General features: G+C 52.0%; 1 protein-coding gene across 1 annotated transcript in view; it reads left to right on the forward strand.

Moving 5' to 3' along the window:
- Positions 1-962: 962 nt before the first annotated feature.
- Positions 963-17,233, forward strand: part of ppm1e (protein phosphatase, Mg2+/Mn2+ dependent, 1E) — a 114,280-nt gene continuing 98,009 nt past the window's right edge. Inside the window, exon 1 of the mRNA XM_070858003.1 lies at positions 963-1,144. Coding sequence (XP_070714104.1) covers positions 963-1,144 — 182 coding nt within the window. The remainder of the gene's footprint in view (positions 1,145-17,233) is intronic.

The following is a 17,233-nucleotide window of genomic DNA, read 5'->3' on the forward strand; positions in this document are numbered from 1 at the left end:
GATAGAGCGAGCGCACACAGCCAGTGTCTGGGGTAGAGCGAGCGCACACATCCAGTGTCTGCATGCAGGGAGCACCTACGGCCAGTGTCTGGGGTAAAGGGAGCACGCACGGCCAGTGTCTGGGGCAGAGGGAGCACGCACAGCCAGTGTCTGGGGTGCAGGGAGTGCGCACGGCCAGTGTCTGGGTGCAGGGAGCGCGCACGGCCAGTATCTGGGGGAGAGGGAGCGTGCACGGCCAGTGTCTGGGTGCAGGGAGCACGCACGGCCGGTGTCTGGGGCAGAGGGAGCGCGCACGGTCAGTGTCTGGGGGAGAGGGAGCGCGCATGGCCAGTGTCAGGGGGAGAGTGAGCGCGCACGGCCAGTGTCTGGGGTACGGGGAGCGCGCATGGTCAGTGTCAGGGGGAGAGGGAGCGCGCACGGCCAGTGTCTGGGGTACGGGGGGCTCACTGCCAGTGTCTGGGGTACGGGGAGCGCGCATGGCCAGTGTCAGGGGGAGAGGGAGCGCGCACGGCCAGTGTCTGGGGTACGGGGAGCGCGCATGGCCAGTGTCAGGGGCAGAGTGAGCGCGCACGGCCAGTGTCTGGGGTACGGGGAGCGCGCGGACAGTGTCTGGGGTACGGGGAGCGCGCATGGCCAGTGTCAGGGGGAGAGTGAGCGCGCACGGCCAGTGTCTGGGGTACGGGGAGCGCGCATGGCCAGTGTCAGGGGGAGAGGGAGCGCGCACGGCCAGTGTCTGGGGTACGGGGGGCGCGCGGACAGTGTCCGGGATAGAGGGGCGCGCGCACGACCAGCAGGAGGCGCGCGCACACTCTGATTGTCTGTAGCGCGCGCACCGCCCTGCGCCGCGGGGGCGCGGACGCCCACTCCCCGGGCCGCGGCGGGAGCGCGCACGTCCCCTGTGCCGGCACACGCCGCCCAGCGCCCATCCTGTGCGGACTCGGGGCTCCGGGGGATGTGAAGCGATGGCAGCGGCGGCGGGCGAGGAGAAAGCGTTCCGCCGGTTCCTGGAGCTGCTGCTGCGCGAGTTCCGGGCTCCGCTGGGCGAGGACGAGCCGCTGCCCCTCCGGCCCGTGTCCAACCACATCACGGAGGAGGAGGTGGAGGGGGAGTGCCTGGACCTCTGCCTCCAGCATCTCTGCAGATAGTTAAGTACCGAGCGACATTGCACTTCAACACTGAGTGTAAACAATAGCCCAGCAACATGCAATGGCAATAACTGCAGACTGAGCCCCGCTCGCTGCACCCCTGTAAAGTCATTGAATGCGCTCCTGTAACTAACATTGCATCCTCTGCAAACCTGCCGTGTCCGGGGAGAATGGCTGAGAGCAAACCGCATCCGTGCCCGGGGCGAACCGACGGTCGCTTTGACCTGAAATACAATCGTTGAGAAATAAGCAGAAAAGAGCACTTGTTAGATTAAAGGGTTTTTTTGTTGTTGTAAGCTGCCACTGTAGAGTGTTTAAACCACTCGGACCTCTTTCCCCTCCCTTTATGTGGCTCGGGGAACGGGAGTTTGACATTGAAACTCTCGGCGAGGTAACCGGTGAAGGAGACGGAGATTAGCGGGGTTTCTGCTGAGTGTCTCAAATGTGCCAACAGTCTGAAACTGCCCGTGCAACCAGAGTAAATGCAAAAAAAAGAAAAAGGCACATTGCATTCTCTGTATTTATCGAAGCTTATCTTAAGCATTAAATCGGGAAGGGATCAGAAAGGCTGACAGGGGGGACATGACTACTTAATCTGCGCTTAGCTTCAAGACACGATGTCCCTGACGTTAACAGGAACCCCATGCTATTTATTGTTCATTTATATCTATTGTATGCAAAGCAATGATTTAACAAGGGGAGAAAAAGTTACGGGTCACTATTAAAGTTGGTTTTCAGAAATGTGATTTATGTTTGTTGGAAAAAGGCGCTTTATTTATACACAGGTAATGGACCGGGCTAAATGTGTCGGGTTGCAAAAGATTGTTGGAATTTTATAAAAGCAGCGTGGGGATATTGTCTCTTTAACCTTGTTTTATGATTTGCATTTTTTTTTAATTTGCATTGGAGGGAGGTTTCTGCCGCGGATTCTGCTTTTCATTCCAGTTTCCAATGTGTTTGCTCACACTTGAACCTCTCTCAAACTGGCTGAGATCTGATAGTGTGAGGGGGAAAGTCCTTTGTGTGATTAAGGCACGAAGCAGAATTCATAAGAAGAAACTATGTCTGTAAGCCCGGTCGATTTGCAAGCCGTGCATTTGTCAAAATGTCACCGTTTGGTTGCAAAAATCAGGATGCATTTGGGTTTTTGCCGGGACACTGGGTCTCCTGGGACTGTAGTCCCTCCAGTGTTGCGGAGAAGCTCTCTCCCTCTCCCACTACCTGTCCCTGGGGGCTCTCTCCTTCCAGTGAAGCTATTTCCAGACGTTGAGGGTATTTCTGGTGCGCTGGGAATCTGACAGGCGCGCCCCCGACCCTCGCTGCACGTCCCCAGCCCTCCAGCGCGCTCCCGGCCACCTCCAGTCATTCATTCCCCAGTCCTGTCACTTTGGAGACGCAGGTACATGCTCTTTGTATCATTTTTACAACTAGATACATTCATTTCAAAAAAATGAGAAATGAATTAAATTTTATTGCTTGTTTTTTAAATGCAGCTATTTATCCATTTCATTTATTGTTTAAAAAGTGCATTCTCAGTCTGTGCCGTTTAATTAATTAAAAGTTGCTTAATTGAAATGATCTGATCATTCATTTTGTTAAAAGCTTCCAATCCCCACTTTGTCTTGTTATCTATCTTTAATTCTAATTATTGGATAATTGATTTTAGTTGAGTACAAAAAGCTTTGAATTGTCAGGAGTAGAATGTATTTGGAAGGTGACCCTGTGAGTTGCACCTTAGTGGCACAGGGTTGGGGAGGGCCAGGAGGTTATGTGAAGTTTAGTGTCACAGAACCAGTGGATCGTTACAGCTCTGGAATTTAGGGCACATATCTGTTGGTCTCAATTTTGACTGACGTTTACTCCTGTGTCGCCCAATTTCTGTTTCTGCACACCCTTTCCACCTCCACTGCAAACACTGTTTTACCAGCAGAATGGTCAGTTGCGTAACTGTGACTGTTGTAAATCGTATCACTGGGTATGAAAAAGGGCCGTTACTCGAATCCTGGGAGTGTCAGCCTTGGCTCAGTGGCAGCTATTTTGCCCTTCAGTCTGGAAGAGATATGGGTTCCAGCTCCAGGACCTCAGTAACCAGGTACTGGACTGATGGTCGCCATGGAGATCTGAGCCCTGGGATGTCCCATAACAGGACGGTAGCTCTATGACATTATTCTCAGGGTATCTCGGTGAGTGGCATGCTGTGAGGAGGCTGTTACATGATTCAGGTATTAAGACATCAGAAGGTCACACTTAGCCTATCCGAGTGTTGTCGGGGAAGGACAGCCAGGTTATAGAATCAGAAATTTACAGCATGGAAGGAGGCCATTTCGGCCCATCTTGTCCGCGCCGGCCGACTAAGAACTATCCAGCCTAATCCCACTTTCCAGCTCTTGGTCCGCAGCCCTGTAGGTTACGCACTTCAAGTGCACATACTTGTGGTGAGGGTTTCTGCCTCTACCACCCTTTCAGGCAGTGAGTTCCAGACTCCCACCACCTGCTGGGTGAAGACATTTACCCTCAAATCCCCTCTAAACCTTCTACCAATTACTTTAAATCTCTGCCTTCTGGTTGTTGGCCCTTCTGCTAAGGAAAATAGGTCCTTCCTATCCACTCTATCTTGGCCCCTCATAATTTTTTCTCACCTCAGTAAGGTCTCCTCTCAGCCTCCTCTGTTCCAGAGAAAACAGCCCCAGCCTATCCTGCATCAAAAATCCAGGGGGCTGCTCAATATTGGTGATGCTGACTTGACGTCGGTCCGATTCCTATTTACTGTGCCTTGGTGCCTCTGTCTCACACAGAGTGCAGCTCTGGTCTCCAAATTCTAAAAAGGATATCAAGGCACTGGAGAAGGTGCAAAAAAGATTTACACGGATGATACCAGAACTGGGAAGGTATAACTATCAGGAAAGGATGAACCGGCGGGGTGGGCTGAGGGGTGGCCTGATCGAGGTCTTTAACATTAAGAAGGGGTTCGATAGGGTGGATGTAGAGAGGCTGTTTCTAGTTGTGGGGGAGACCAGAACTAGGGGTCATAAATATATAGATCGTCACTTGTAAATCCAATCGGGAATTCAGGAGAAACGTTCTTGCCCAGAGAGTGGTGAGAATGTGGAACTCGCTGCCACAGGGAGTGGTTGAGGCAAATAATATCGATGCATTTAAGGGGAAGCTGGATAAACACATGCGGGAGAAGGGAATAGAAGGATATGTTGATGGGGTTAGAGGAAATAGAGTGGGAGGAGGCTCGTGTGGAGCATAAACACCGGCATGGACGAGTTGGGCCGAATGGTGTGTTTCTGTGCTGTAAATACTAAGTAATTCTATGTAATATATGTAACCACGTAAGTCCCTTTCAAGCACACGCTCTCTTGCTCACTCAGTTCTTGTCAGTGTCATGCCTGTGATCTTTACTTGTTGGTTTCGGATGCGATTCTGTGAATTTGTCGGATGATATTCTTGCAAATACTTTAGTGCAGGTTTTTAAAACAATGAATGTCATTTTATTTCTTTGTACACCCTCATTATGAACCGATATATCTTGCAACGTCCCGTCCAGCATCTGGCTGAAGTTCTCCCTCATCCTACTAGAGGGCAGTGTGGGCCGGGCCAGGTTGGGTCACTTCTGTGTCGACAGCCAGTACGGCACCATGATTGTCCAGCGGAGGGCGGATGTCTGTGGGGAGGGACTGATCCGGCCAGTCTTCGGACAACCCTGTCATAGCTGAGGTGCCCTGTTTCCCTGCCCTTTATTTTGTGTGTCAGCTGTGGCTCAGTGGGTAGCACCCTCGCCTCGAGTCAGAAAGTTGTGGGTTCAAATCCCACTCCAGGGACTTGAGCATAAAAATCTAGGCTGACACTCCAGTGCAGTGCTGAGGGAGTGCTGCACTGTTGGAGGTGCTATTTTTCAGATGAAACGTTAAATCGAGGCCCCGTCTGCCCTCGCAGGTGGATGTAAAAGATCCCATGGCAGTATTTAGAAGAGCAGGGGAGTTATCCCCGATGTCCTGGCCAATTTTTATCCCTCAATCAACATCACTAAAACATATTATCCGGGCATTAGCACTTTGCTGTTTGTGGGAGCTTGCTGTGCGCAACGTGGCTACAGTGTTTCCCACAGTGACTACACTTCAAAAGTACTTCATTGGCTGTAAAGTGCGTTGGGACATCCGGTGGTCGCGAAAGGCGCTATATAAATGCAAGTCTTTCTTGCCCACGTCACTATGCTGTCCCTGGCTGAGAATTTGAGTAGCTTGAAGGTTGAAATCTCTGTCAAGGCCAGAAGCTGAACGTGTTCTTTTAATGTTCTACCGGCAGTGGCCAGTGGCATTTTGAGTATGTCATACATAAAGTAAATCTTAACATTCTGTACAAATCCGTGGTAGCACTCTCGCTTCTGATTGCAAGCTGCATAATCCAGGCTGACTCCAGTGCAGAACTGAGGGAGCGCTGCACTGTCTGAGGTGCCGTCGTTTGGATGAGGCGTTAAACCGAGGCTCGATCATAAGAACATAAGAATTAGGAGCAAGAGTCGGCCACACGGCCCCTCGAGCCTGCTCCGCCATTCAATGAGATCACGGCTGATCATCGACCTCAACACTTTCCTGCCCGATCCCCATATCCCTCGATTCCCTTAGAATCCAAAAATCTATCGATTTAAGTCTTGAATATACTCAACGACTGAGCATCCACAGCCCTCTGGGGCAGAGAATTCCAAAGATTCACCACCCTCTGAGTGAAGGAATCTCTCCTCATCTCCGTCCTAAATGGCCGACCCCTTATCCTGAGACTGTATCCCCTGGTTCTAGACTCTCGAGCCAGAGGGAAACAACCTTCCTGTATCTACCCAGTCAATCCCCCTCAGCACCGGGGAGTTCTCCCCGTTGTTCTGGGCAACATCGCAAACACATTATCTGGTCGTTATCTCGTTGCTGTTTGTGAGAGCTTGCTGTGCACAAATCGGCAAATGACGACACTTCAATAAGCACTTCATTGACTGTGAAATGAACCAGTGATTCCAATCCGAAAGAAGGACTTGCATTTATATAGCGCCTTTTACGACCTCAGGACATCCTAAAGCGATTCAAAACCAATGAAGTACTTTTGGAGTGTCATCATCATCATCATAGGCAGTCCTTCAGAATCGAAAAAGACTTGCTTCCATTCTTAGCATGAGTTCTTAGGTGGCTGAACAGTCCAATACAGGAATTACAGTCTCTGTCACAGGTGGAACAGATAGTCGTTGAGGGAAGGGGTGGGTGGGACTGGTTTGCCACATGCTCCTTCCGCTGCCTGCACTTGTTTTCTGCATGCTCTCAGCAACGAGACTCGAGGAGCTCAGCACCCTCCCGGATGCACTTCGTCCACTTAGGGCAGTCTTTGGCCAGGGACTCCCAGATGTCAGTGGGGATGTTGCACTTTATCAGGGAGGCTTTGAGGGTGTCCTTGTAACGTTTCTGCTGCCCACCTTTGGCTCGTTTGCCGTGTGTAGTCACTGTTATAATGTAGGAACCGGCAGCCAATTTGTGCACAGCAAGCTCCCACAAACAGCAACATGATAATGACCAGATAATCAGTTTTAGTGATGTTGGTTGAGGGATAAATATTGGCCAGGACACCAAGGATAAACTCTCCTGCTCTTCTTCGAAATAATGCCGAGGGATCTTTTACATCCACCTGAGGGCAGATGGGGCCTCAGTTTAATGTTTCATCTGAAAGACAGTGCAGCGGCACTCCTCCGTATTGCCCTGGGAGTGTCAGCGTGGATTATCTGCTCAAAAGTTTAGATTGGGGCTCGAAATGATCTACTGACTCCGAACTGGAGAGAGTGCATCCAACTAGTTCACTGCTGACACTTGTAATGGAATCAGCCTCAGCAGTGATGCCTCCAGGGCTGAATAGCTGGCTGACACGAACTCATAAGGAACGTTCATTTGGACGAATGGCACTGATTGAGGGAAGAATGTTGATCCGGACACCAGGGAGGGAGATAAACTCCCCAGCCCTTCTCCGACAGTGCGGCGCGCTCTCAGCACTGCCCCTCCGACAGTGCGGCGCTCCCTCAGCGCTGCCCCTCCGACAGTGCGGCGTTCCCTCAGCGCTGCCCCTCCGACAGTGCGGCGCTCCCTCAGCGCTGCCCCTCCGACAGTGCGGCGCTCCCTCAGCGCTGCCCCTCCGACAGTGCGGCGCTCCCTCAGCGCTGCCCCTCCGACAGTGCGGCGCTCCCTCAGCGCTGCCCCTCCGACAGTGCGGCGCTCCCTCAGCGCTGCCCCTCCGACAGTGCGGCGCTCCCTCAGCGCTGCCCCTCCGACAGTGCGGCGCTCCCTCAGCGCTGCCCCTCCGACAGTGCGGCGCTCCCTCAGCGCTGCCCCTCCGACAGTGCGGCGCTCCCTCAGCGCTGCCCCTCCGACAGTGCGGCGCTCCCTCAGCGCTGCCCCTCACATATCCGAAGCATAACTAAGACTGCCTATTTCCACCTCCGTAACATCGCCCGTCTCCGCCCTTGCCTCAGCTCATCTGCTGCTGAAACCCTCATCCGTGCCTTTGTTACCTCTAGATTTGACTATTCCAGCGCACTCCTGGCTGGCCTCCCACATTCTACCCTACGTAAACTAGAGGTGATCCAAAACTCGGCTGCCTAACTCGCACCAAGTCCCGTTCACCCATCCCCCCTGTGCTCGCTGACCGACATTAGTTTCTGGTTAAGCCACTCCTCGATTTCAAAATTCTCATCCTTATTTTCAAATCCCTCCATGGCCTCGCCCCTCCCTATCTCTGTAATCTCCAGCCCCACAAACCCCCCGAGATGTCTGCGCTCCTCTAATTCTGCCCTCTTGAGCATCCCTGATTATAATCGCTCAACCATTGGTGGCTGTGCCTTCTGTTGCCTAGACCCCAAGCTCTGGAACTCCCTGTCTAAACCTCTCTGCCTCTCTTTCAAAACGCTCCTTAAAACCTACCTCTTTGACCAAGCTTTTGGTCATCTGCCCTAATTTCTGCTTATGTGGCTTGGTGTCACATTTTTAATCTCGTAACACTCCTGTGAAGCGCTTTGCGACGTTTCACCAGGTTAAAGGCGCTATATAAATGCAAGTTATTGTGGAGTGGGGTTCGGACCCAGCCATCTGGCTCACAGGTGAGAATACTGTTGACTGAGCCACTGACACAGAGTTGACTGGAATTTTCCAGAACAATGCGTGCGTCTCTTCCCCCAGCTGGGCTGCTGACAGTGCGTTTATCCTCCCATCGCGAAACCCTTTGCTGGAATTAGTGGGCACAGTGGGGGTTGTGACCTTCCAATAAGATTAATCCATTTGGGTTTGACCTTTTGGGGTAGAGGTCGCTGAGGCCCAGCGGGAGATTGTCCATTGCCGCTGCCTCACTATGATACAGAGCCTCTGGAGACGGAGCGACTTGGAGGGGGGGTGGTAAGGAGAATGTGTGTGCGGGCGATCGTTCAAACAAGCCCGCCTCTTCAAAAGGCAATTGTTTACAGTCACTTAAACAGTTAAAGGAATACCTGGGAGGCAGGCCGGAGGATGGTGTTCCCTCAGCACCGCCTCTCCCGACCCCTCCACGACTCCTGACTTGTCATGTTGTTCTTCCGACATCCAGTCCTGGATGAGCAGAAATTTCCTGCAATTAGCCATTGGGAAGGCCATTGTCTTCAGTCCTCTTCCACTAAATACCTATCAGGAAAGGATGAACAGGCTGTTGAAAAGAGAAGGCTGAGGGGTGGCCTAATGGAGGTCATTAAAATGATGAAGGGTTTTGATAGAGTTGATAGAGAGAGAATGTTTCCACTTGTGAGGAAGAGCATAACTGGAGGCCATCAATATAAGATAGTCACCTTGAAATCCAATGGGGAATTCAGAAGAAACTTCTTTACCCAGAGAGTGGTGAGAATGTGGAACTCGCTGCCACAGGGAGTGGTTGAGGCGAAAAGTATTGTTGCATTTAAGGGGAGGCTACATTATCGCATGAGGGAGAAGAGAATAGAGAGTTATGCTGATAGCTTTAGATGAGGAATGACTAGGGGAGGCTCGAGTGGAGCATAAACACTGGCATGGACTGGTTGGGCCGAATGGCCTGTTTCTGTGCCGTATATCCCATGTAATCCTATGTGAACTTTGTTCCCGAACCACCGATCCATCCCCCTCTCTGGCTAACGACTGAGGCTGAACCAGACTGTTCACAGGCTCGGCGTGATGTTGGACCCTGACCTGAGCAGCCAACCCCATATCCTCTTCATCATAAAGACCGCAGACTTCCACCTCCGTAATATCGCCCTTTTCTGCCCCTACCTCAGTCCATCTGCTGCTGAAACCCTCATCCAAGCCTTGCTCCCTCCAGACTCAACTATTTCAACGCTCTCCTGGCTGGCCTTGCACCCTCTGCAAACTCAAATTCATCCAAAACTCGGCTGCCCGTGTCCGAACTCGCACCAAGTCCCGCTCACCCATCACCCCTGTGCTCGCTGACCTACATTGGCTCCCGGTCCGGCAACTCCTCGATTTCAAAATTCCCATCCTTGTTTTCAAATCCCTCCCTATCTCTGTAATCTCCTCCAGCCCCACAGCCCCCCGAGATGTCTGCCCTTCTCCAATTCTGGCCACGTGCACATCCCCCACTTCCTTTGCTCCACCGTGGGTGGCCGTGCCTTCAGCTGCCAAGGCCCCAAGCTCTGGAATTTGCTCACTCAACCTTTCTGCTTCTTCACCTCTCTCTCCTCCTTTTAAGACCCCTCCCTTAAATCCTACCTTTTTGACCAAGCTTTTAATCACCCTTCATATCTCTTTACATGGCTCGGTTGCAGATTTCATTTGATTACGCTCCTGTGAAGCACCTTGGGACGTGTTCCTAATTAAAAGGCGCTATATAAATGCAGGTCTTTCTTTCCACCTTTCTGTATAAATGCAAGTTGTTGCTAATTACGGCGCAAGGCTAAATGCAGCTCTAATTTACACAGACGGGAACTCGGGGCGGATGCGTTTTATCACAAAGATGTAAACCTTCGACACCCAGCTCTCGCTCGCTCTCTCGCTCCCCTCTCTCTCTCTCTCTCTCTCTCTCCCTTTACTTGCTCTCTCTCCCCTTACACACACTCTCTCTCTCTCTCTCTCTCCCCCTTTTCTCTCTCTCTCTCTCTCTCCCCCCTTACTCTCTCTCTCTCTCCCCTTACTCTCTCTCTCTCTCCCCTTACTCTCTCTCTCTCTCCCCTTACACTCTCTCTCTCTCTCCCCTTACACTCTCTCTCTCTCTCCCCTTACACTCTCTCTCTCTCCCCTTACTCTCTCTCTCTCCCCTTACTCTCTCTCTCTCCCCTTACTCGCTCTCTCTCTCCCCTTACTCTCTCTCTCTCCCCTTACTCTCTCTCTCTCTCCCCTTACTCTCTCTCTCTCTCCCCTTGCTCGCTCTATCTCCCCTTGCTCGCTCTATCTCCCCTTGCTCGCTCTCTCGCCCCTTGCTCGCTCTCTCGCCCCTTACTCGCTCTCTCGCCCCTTACTCGCTCTCTCGCCCCTTACTCGCTCTCTCGCCCCTTACTCGCTCTCTCGCCCCTTACTCGCTCTCTCGCCCCTTACTCGCTCTCTCGCCCCTTACTCGCTCTCTCGCCCCTTACTCGCTCTCTCGCCCCTTACTCGCTCTCTCGCCCCTTACTCGCTCTCTCGCCCCTTACTCGCTCTCTCGCCCCTTACTCGCTCTCTCGCCCCTTACTCGCTCTCTCGCCCCTCCCCTTTGGTGGTAAAAACAGAGAGACAGACTATTATCTGAATGGTGACAGATTAGGAAAAGGGGAGGTGCAACGAGACCTGGGTGTCAAGGTACATCAGTCATTGAAGGTTGGCATGCAGGTCCAGCAGGCGGTTAAGAAAGCAAATGGCATGTTGGCCTTCATAGCGAGGGGATTTGAGTACAGAGGCAGGGAGGTGTTGCTACAGTTGTGCAGGGCCTTGGTGAGGCCACACCTGGAGTATTGTGTACAGTTTTGGTCTCCTAACTTGAGGAAGGACATTCTTGCTATTGAGGGAATGCAGCGAAGATTCACCAGACTGATTCCCGGGATGCTGGGACTGACCCATCAAGAAAGACTGGATCAACTGGGCTTGTATTCACTGGAGTTCAGAAGAATGAGAGGGACCTCGTAGAAACGTTTAAAATTCTGACTGGTTTAGACAGGTTAGATGCAGGAAGAATGTTCCCAATGTTGGGGAAGTCCAGAACCAGGGGTCACAGTCTTAGGATAAAGGGTAAGCCATTTAGGATCGAGATGAGGAGAAACTTCTTCACCCAGAGAGTGGTGAACCTGTGGAATTCTCTACCACAGAAAGTAGTTGAGGCCAATTCACTAAATATATTCAAAAGGGAGTTAGATGAAGTCCTTACTACTAGGGGGATCAAGGGGTATGGCAAGAAAGCAAGAAGGGTGTACTGAAACTGCATGTTCAGCCATGATCTCATTGAATAGCGGTGCAGGCTAGAAGGGCTGAATGGCCTACTCCTGCACTTATTTTCTATGTTTCTATGTCTCTCTCTCTCTCTCTCTCTCTCCCCTTTGTCTATCTCTCTCTCTCTCCCCTTTGTCTCTCTCTCTCTCTCCCCCTCCCCTTTGTCTCTCTCTCTCTCTCTCCTTTGTCTCTCTCTCTCTCTCCTTTGTCTCTCTCTCTCTCCTTTGTCTCTCTCTCTCTCCCCTTTGTCTCTCTCTCTCTCCCCTTTGTCTCTCTCTCTCTCTCCCCTTACTCGCTCTCTCTCTCCCCTTACTCACTCTCTCTCTCCCCTTACTCGCTCTCTCTCTCCCCTTACTCGCTCTCTCTCTCCCCTTACTCGCTCTCTCTCTCCCCTTACTCGCTCTCTCTCTCCCCTTACTCGCTCTCTCTCTCCCCTTACTCGCTCTCTCTCTCCCCTTACTCGCTCTCTCTCTCCCCTTACTCGCTCTCTCTCTCCCCTTACTCGCTCTCTCTCTCCCCTTACTCGCTCTCTCTCTCCCCTTACTCGCTCTCTCTCTCCCCTTACTCGCTCTCTCTCTCCCCTTACTCGCTCTCTCTCTCCCCTTACTCGCTCTCTCTCTCCCCTTACTCGCTCTCTCTCTCCCCTTACTCGCTCTCTCTCTCCCCTTACTCGCTCTCTCTCTCCCCTTACTCGCTCTCTCTCTCCCCTTACTCGCTCTCTCTCTCCCCTTACTCGCTCTCTCTCTCCCCTTACTCGCTCTCTCTCTCCCCTTACTCGCTCTCTCTCTCCCCTTACTCGCTCTCTCTCTCCCCTTACTCGCTCTCTCTCTCCCCTTACTCGCTCTCTCTCTCCCCTTACTCGCTCTCTCTCTCCCCTTACTCGCTCTCTCTCTCCCCTTACTCGCTCTCTCTCTCCCCTTACTCGCTCTCTCTCTCCCCTTACTCGCTCTCTCTCTCCCCTTACTCGCTCTCTCTCTCCCCTTACTCGCTCTCTCTCTCCCCTTACTCGCTCTCTCTCTCCCCTTACTCGCTCTCTCTCTCCCCTTACTCGCTCTCTCTCTCCCCTTACTCGCTCTCTCTCTCCCCTTACTCGCTCTCTCTCTCCCCTTACTCGCTCTCTCGCCCCTCCCCTTTGGTGGTAAAAACAGAGAGACAGACTATTATCTGAATGGTGACAGATTAGGAAAAGGGGAGGTGCAACGAGACCTGGGTGTCAAGGTACATCAGTCATTGAAGGTTGGCATGCAGGTCCAGCAGGCGGTTAAGAAAGCAAATGGCATGTTGGCCTTCATAGCGAGGGGATTTGAGTACAGAGGCAGGGAGGTGTTGCTACAGTTGTGCAGGGCCTTGGTGAGGCCACACCTGGAGTATTGTGTACAGTTTTGGTCTCCTAACTTGAGGAAGGACATTCTTGCTATTGAGGGAATGCAGCGAAGATTCACCAGACTGATTCCCGGGATGCTGGGACTGACCCATCAAGAAAGACTGGATCAACTGGGCTTGTATTCACTGGAGTTCAGAAGAATGAGAGGGACCTCGTAGAAACGTTTAAAATTCTGACTGGTTTAGACAGGTTAGATGCAGGAAGAATGTTCCCAATGTTGGGGAAGTCCAGAACCAGGGGTCACAGTCTTAGGATAAAGGGTAAGCCATTTAGGACCGAGATGAGGAGAAACTTCTTCACCCAGAGAGTGGTGAACCTGTGGAATTCTCTACCACAGAAAGTAGTTGAGGCCAATTCACTAAATATATTCAAAAGGGAGTTAGATGAAGTCCTTACTACTAGGGGGATCAAGGGGTATGGCAAGAAAGCAAGAAGGGTGTACTGAAACTGCATGTTCAGCCATGATCTCATTGAATAGCGGTGCAGGCTAGAAGGGCTGAATGGCCTACTCCTGCACTTATTTTCTATGTTTCTATGTCTCTCTCTCTCTCTCTCTCTCTCCCCTTTGTCTATCTCTCTCTCTCTCCCCTTTGTCTCTCTCTCTCTCTCCCCCTCCCCTTTGTCTCTCTCTCTCTCTCTCCTTTGTCTCTCTCTCTCTCTCCTTTGTCTCTCTCTCTCTCCTTTGTCTCTCTCTCTCTCCCCTTTGTCTCTCTCTCTCTCCCCTTTGTCTCTCTCTCTCTCTCCCCTTTGTCTGTCTCTCTCCCCTTTGTCTCTCTCTCTCCCCTTTGTCTCTCTCTCTCTCCCCTTTGTCTCTCTCTCTCTCCCCTTTGTCTCTCTCTCTCTCCCCTTTGTCTCTCTCTCTCTCCCCTTTGTCTCTCTCTCTCTCCCCTTTGTCTCTCTCTCTCTCCCCTTTGTCTCTCTCTCTCTCCCCTTTGTCTCTCTCTCTCTCCCCTTTGTCTCTCTCTCTCTCCCCTTTGTCTCTCTCTCTCTCCCCTTTGTCTCTCTCTCTCTCCCCTTTGTCTCTCTCTCTCTCCCCTTTGTCTCTCTCTCTCTCCCCTTTGTCTCTCTCTCTCTCTCCCCTTTGTCTCTCTCTCTCTCCCCTTTGTCTCTCTCTCTCTCCCCTTTGTCTCTCTCTCTCTCCCCTTTGTCTCTCTCTCTCTCTTCCCTTTGTCTCTCTCTCTCTCTCTCTCTCCTTTGTCTCTCTCTCTCTCTCTCCCCTTTGTCTCTCTCTCTCTCTCCCCTTTGTCTCTCTCTCTCTCTCTCTCCCCTTTGTCTCTCTCTCTCTCTCTCCCCTTTGTGTCTCTCTCTCTCTCTCCCCTTTGTGTGTGTCTCTCTCTCTCCCCTTTGTGTGTCTCTCTCTCTCTCCCCTTTGTGTGTCTCTCTCTCTCCCCTTTGTGTCTCTCTCTCTCTCTCTCCCCTTTGTCTCTCTCTCTCCCCTTTGTCTCTCTCTCTCCCCTTTGTCTCTCTCTCTCCCCTTTGTCTCTCTCTCTCCCCTTTGTCTCTCTCTCTCCCCTTTGTCTCTCTCTCTCCCCTTTGTCTCTCTCTCTCCCCTTACTGTCTCTCTCTCTCCCCTTACTGTCTCTCTCTCTCCCCTTACTGTCTCTCTCTCTCCCCTTACTGTCTCTCTCTCTCCCCTTACTGTCTCTCTCTCTCCCCTTACTGTCTCTCTCTCTCCCCTTACTCGCTCTCTCTCTCCCCTTACTCGCTCTCTCTCTCCCCTTACTCGCTCTCTCTCTCCCCTTACTCGCTCTCTCTCTCCCCTTACTCGCTCTCTCTCTCCCCTTACTCGCTCTCTCTCTCCCCTTACTCGCTCTCTCTCTCCCCTTACTCGCTCTCTCTCTCCCCTTACTCGCTCTCTCTCTCCCCTTACTCGCTCTCTCTCTCCCCTTACTCGCTCTCTCTCTCCCCTTACTCGCTCTCTCTCTCCCCTTACTCGCTCTCTCTCTCCCCTTACTCGCTCTCTCTCTCCCCTTACTCGCTCTCTCTCTCCCCTTACTCGCTCTCTCTCTCCCCTTACTCGCTCTCTCTCTCCCCTTACTCGCTCTCTCTCTCCCCTTACTCGCTCGCTCTCTCCCCTTACTCGCTCGCTCTCTCCCCTTACTCGCTCTCTCTCTCCCCTTACTCGCTCGCTCTCTCCCCTTACTCGCTCTCTCTCTCCCCTTACTCGCTCTCTCTCTCCCCTTACTCGCTCTCTCACTCCCCTTACTCGCTCTCTCTCTCCCCTTACTCGCTCTCTCTCTCCCCTTACTCGCTCTCTCTCTCCCCTTACTCGCTCTCTCTCTCCCCTTACTCGCTCTCTCTCTCCCCTTACTCGCTCTCTCTCTCCCCTTACTCGCTCTCTCTCTCCCCTTACTCGCTCTCTCTCTCCCCTTACTCGCTCTCTCTCTCCCCTTACTCGCTCTCTCTCTCCCCTTACTCGCTCTCTCTCTCCCCTTACTCGCTCTCTCTCTCCCCTTACTCGCTCTCTCTCTCCCCTTACTCGCTCTCTCTCTCCCCTTACTCGCTCTCTCTCTCCCCTTACTCGCTCTCTCGCCCCTCCCCTTACTCGCTCTCTCGCCCCTCCCCTTACTCGCTCTCTCGCCCCTCCCCTTTGGTGGTAAAAACAGAGAGACAGACTATTATCTGAATGGTGACAGATTAGGAAAAGGGGAGGTGCAACGAGACCTGGGTGTCAAGGTACATCAGTCATTGAAGGTTGGCATGCAGGTCCAGCAGGCGGTTAAGAAAGCAAATGGCATGTTGGCCTTCATAGCGAGGGGATTTGAGTACAGAGGCAGGGAGGTGTTGCTACAGTTGTGCAGGGCCTTGGTGAGGCCACACCTGGAGTATTGTGTACAGTTTTGGTCTCCTAACTTGAGGAAGGACATTCTTGCTATTGAGGGAATGCAGCGAAGATTCACCAGACTGATTCCCGGGATGCTGGGACTGACCCATCAAGAAAGACTGGATCAACTGGGCTTGTATTCACTGGAGTTCAGAAGAATGAGAGGGACCTCGTAGAAACGTTTAAAATTCTGACTGGTTTAGACAGGTTAGATGCAGGAAGAATGTTCCCAATGTTGGGGAAGTCCAGAACCAGGGGTCACAGTCTTAGGATAAAGGGTAAGCCATTTAGGACTGAGATGAGGAGAAAATTCTTCACCCAGAGTGTGGTGAACCTGTGGAATTCTCTACCACAGAAAGTAGTTGAGGCCAATTCACTAAATATATTCAAAAGGGAGTTAGATGAAGTCCTTACTACTAGGGGGATCAAGGGGTATGGCAAGAAAGCAAGAAGGGTGTACTGAAACTGCATGTTCAGCCATGATCTCATTGAATAGCGGTGCAGGCTAGAAGGGCTGAATGGCCTACTCCTGCACTTATTTTCTATGTTTCTATGTCTCTCTCTCTCTCTCTCTCTCCCCTTTGTCTATCTCTCTCTCTCTCCCCTTTGTCTCTCTCTCTCTCTCCCCCTCCCCTTTGTCTCTCTCTCTCTCTCTCCCCCCTTTCTCTCTCTCTCTCTCTCCTTTGTCTCTCTCTCTCTCTCTCTCCTTTGTCTCTCTCTCTCTCTCCCTTTTGTCTCTCTCTCTCTCTCTCTCTCCCCTTTGTCTCTCTCTCTCTCCCCTTTGTCTCTCTCTCTCTCCCCTTTGTCTCTCTCTCTCTCCCCTTTGTCTCTCTCTCTCTCCCCTTTGTCTCTCTCTCTCCCCTTTGTCTCTCTCTCTCTCCCCTTTGTCTCTCTCTCTCTCTCTCCCCTTTGTCTCTCTCTCTCTCTCCCCTTTGTCTCTCTCTCTCCCCTTTGTCTCTCTCTCTCCCCTTTGTCTCTCTCTCTCCCCTTTGTCTCTCTCTCTCCCCTTTGTCTCTCTCTCTCCCCTTTGTCTCTCTCTCTCCCCTTTGTCTCTCTCTCTCCCCTTTGTCTCTCTCTCTCCCCTTTGTCTCTCTCTCTCCCCTTTTTGTGTCTCTCTCCCCTTTGTCTCTCTCTCTCTCTCTCCCCTTTGTCTCTCTCTCTCCCCTTTGTCTCTCTCTCTCCCCTTTGTCTCTCTCTCTCCCCTTTGTCTCTCTCTCTCCCCTTTGTCTCTCTCTCTCCCCTTTGTCTCTCTCTCTCCCCTTTGTCTCTCTCTCTCCCCTTTGTCTCTCTCTCTCCCCTTTGTCTCTCTCTCTCCCCTTTGTCTCTCTCTCTCCCCTTTGTCTCTCTCTCTCCCCTTTGTCTCTCTCTCTCCCCTTTTTGTCTCTCTCTCCCCTTTGTCTCTCTCTCTCCCCTTTGTCTTTGTCTCTCTCTCTCCCCTTTG

This window comes from Pristiophorus japonicus, chromosome 16 (genome assembly GCF_044704955.1).
Source record: "Pristiophorus japonicus isolate sPriJap1 chromosome 16, sPriJap1.hap1, whole genome shotgun sequence".
NCBI classification, from domain to species: Eukaryota; Metazoa; Chordata; class Chondrichthyes; family Pristiophoridae; genus Pristiophorus; species Pristiophorus japonicus.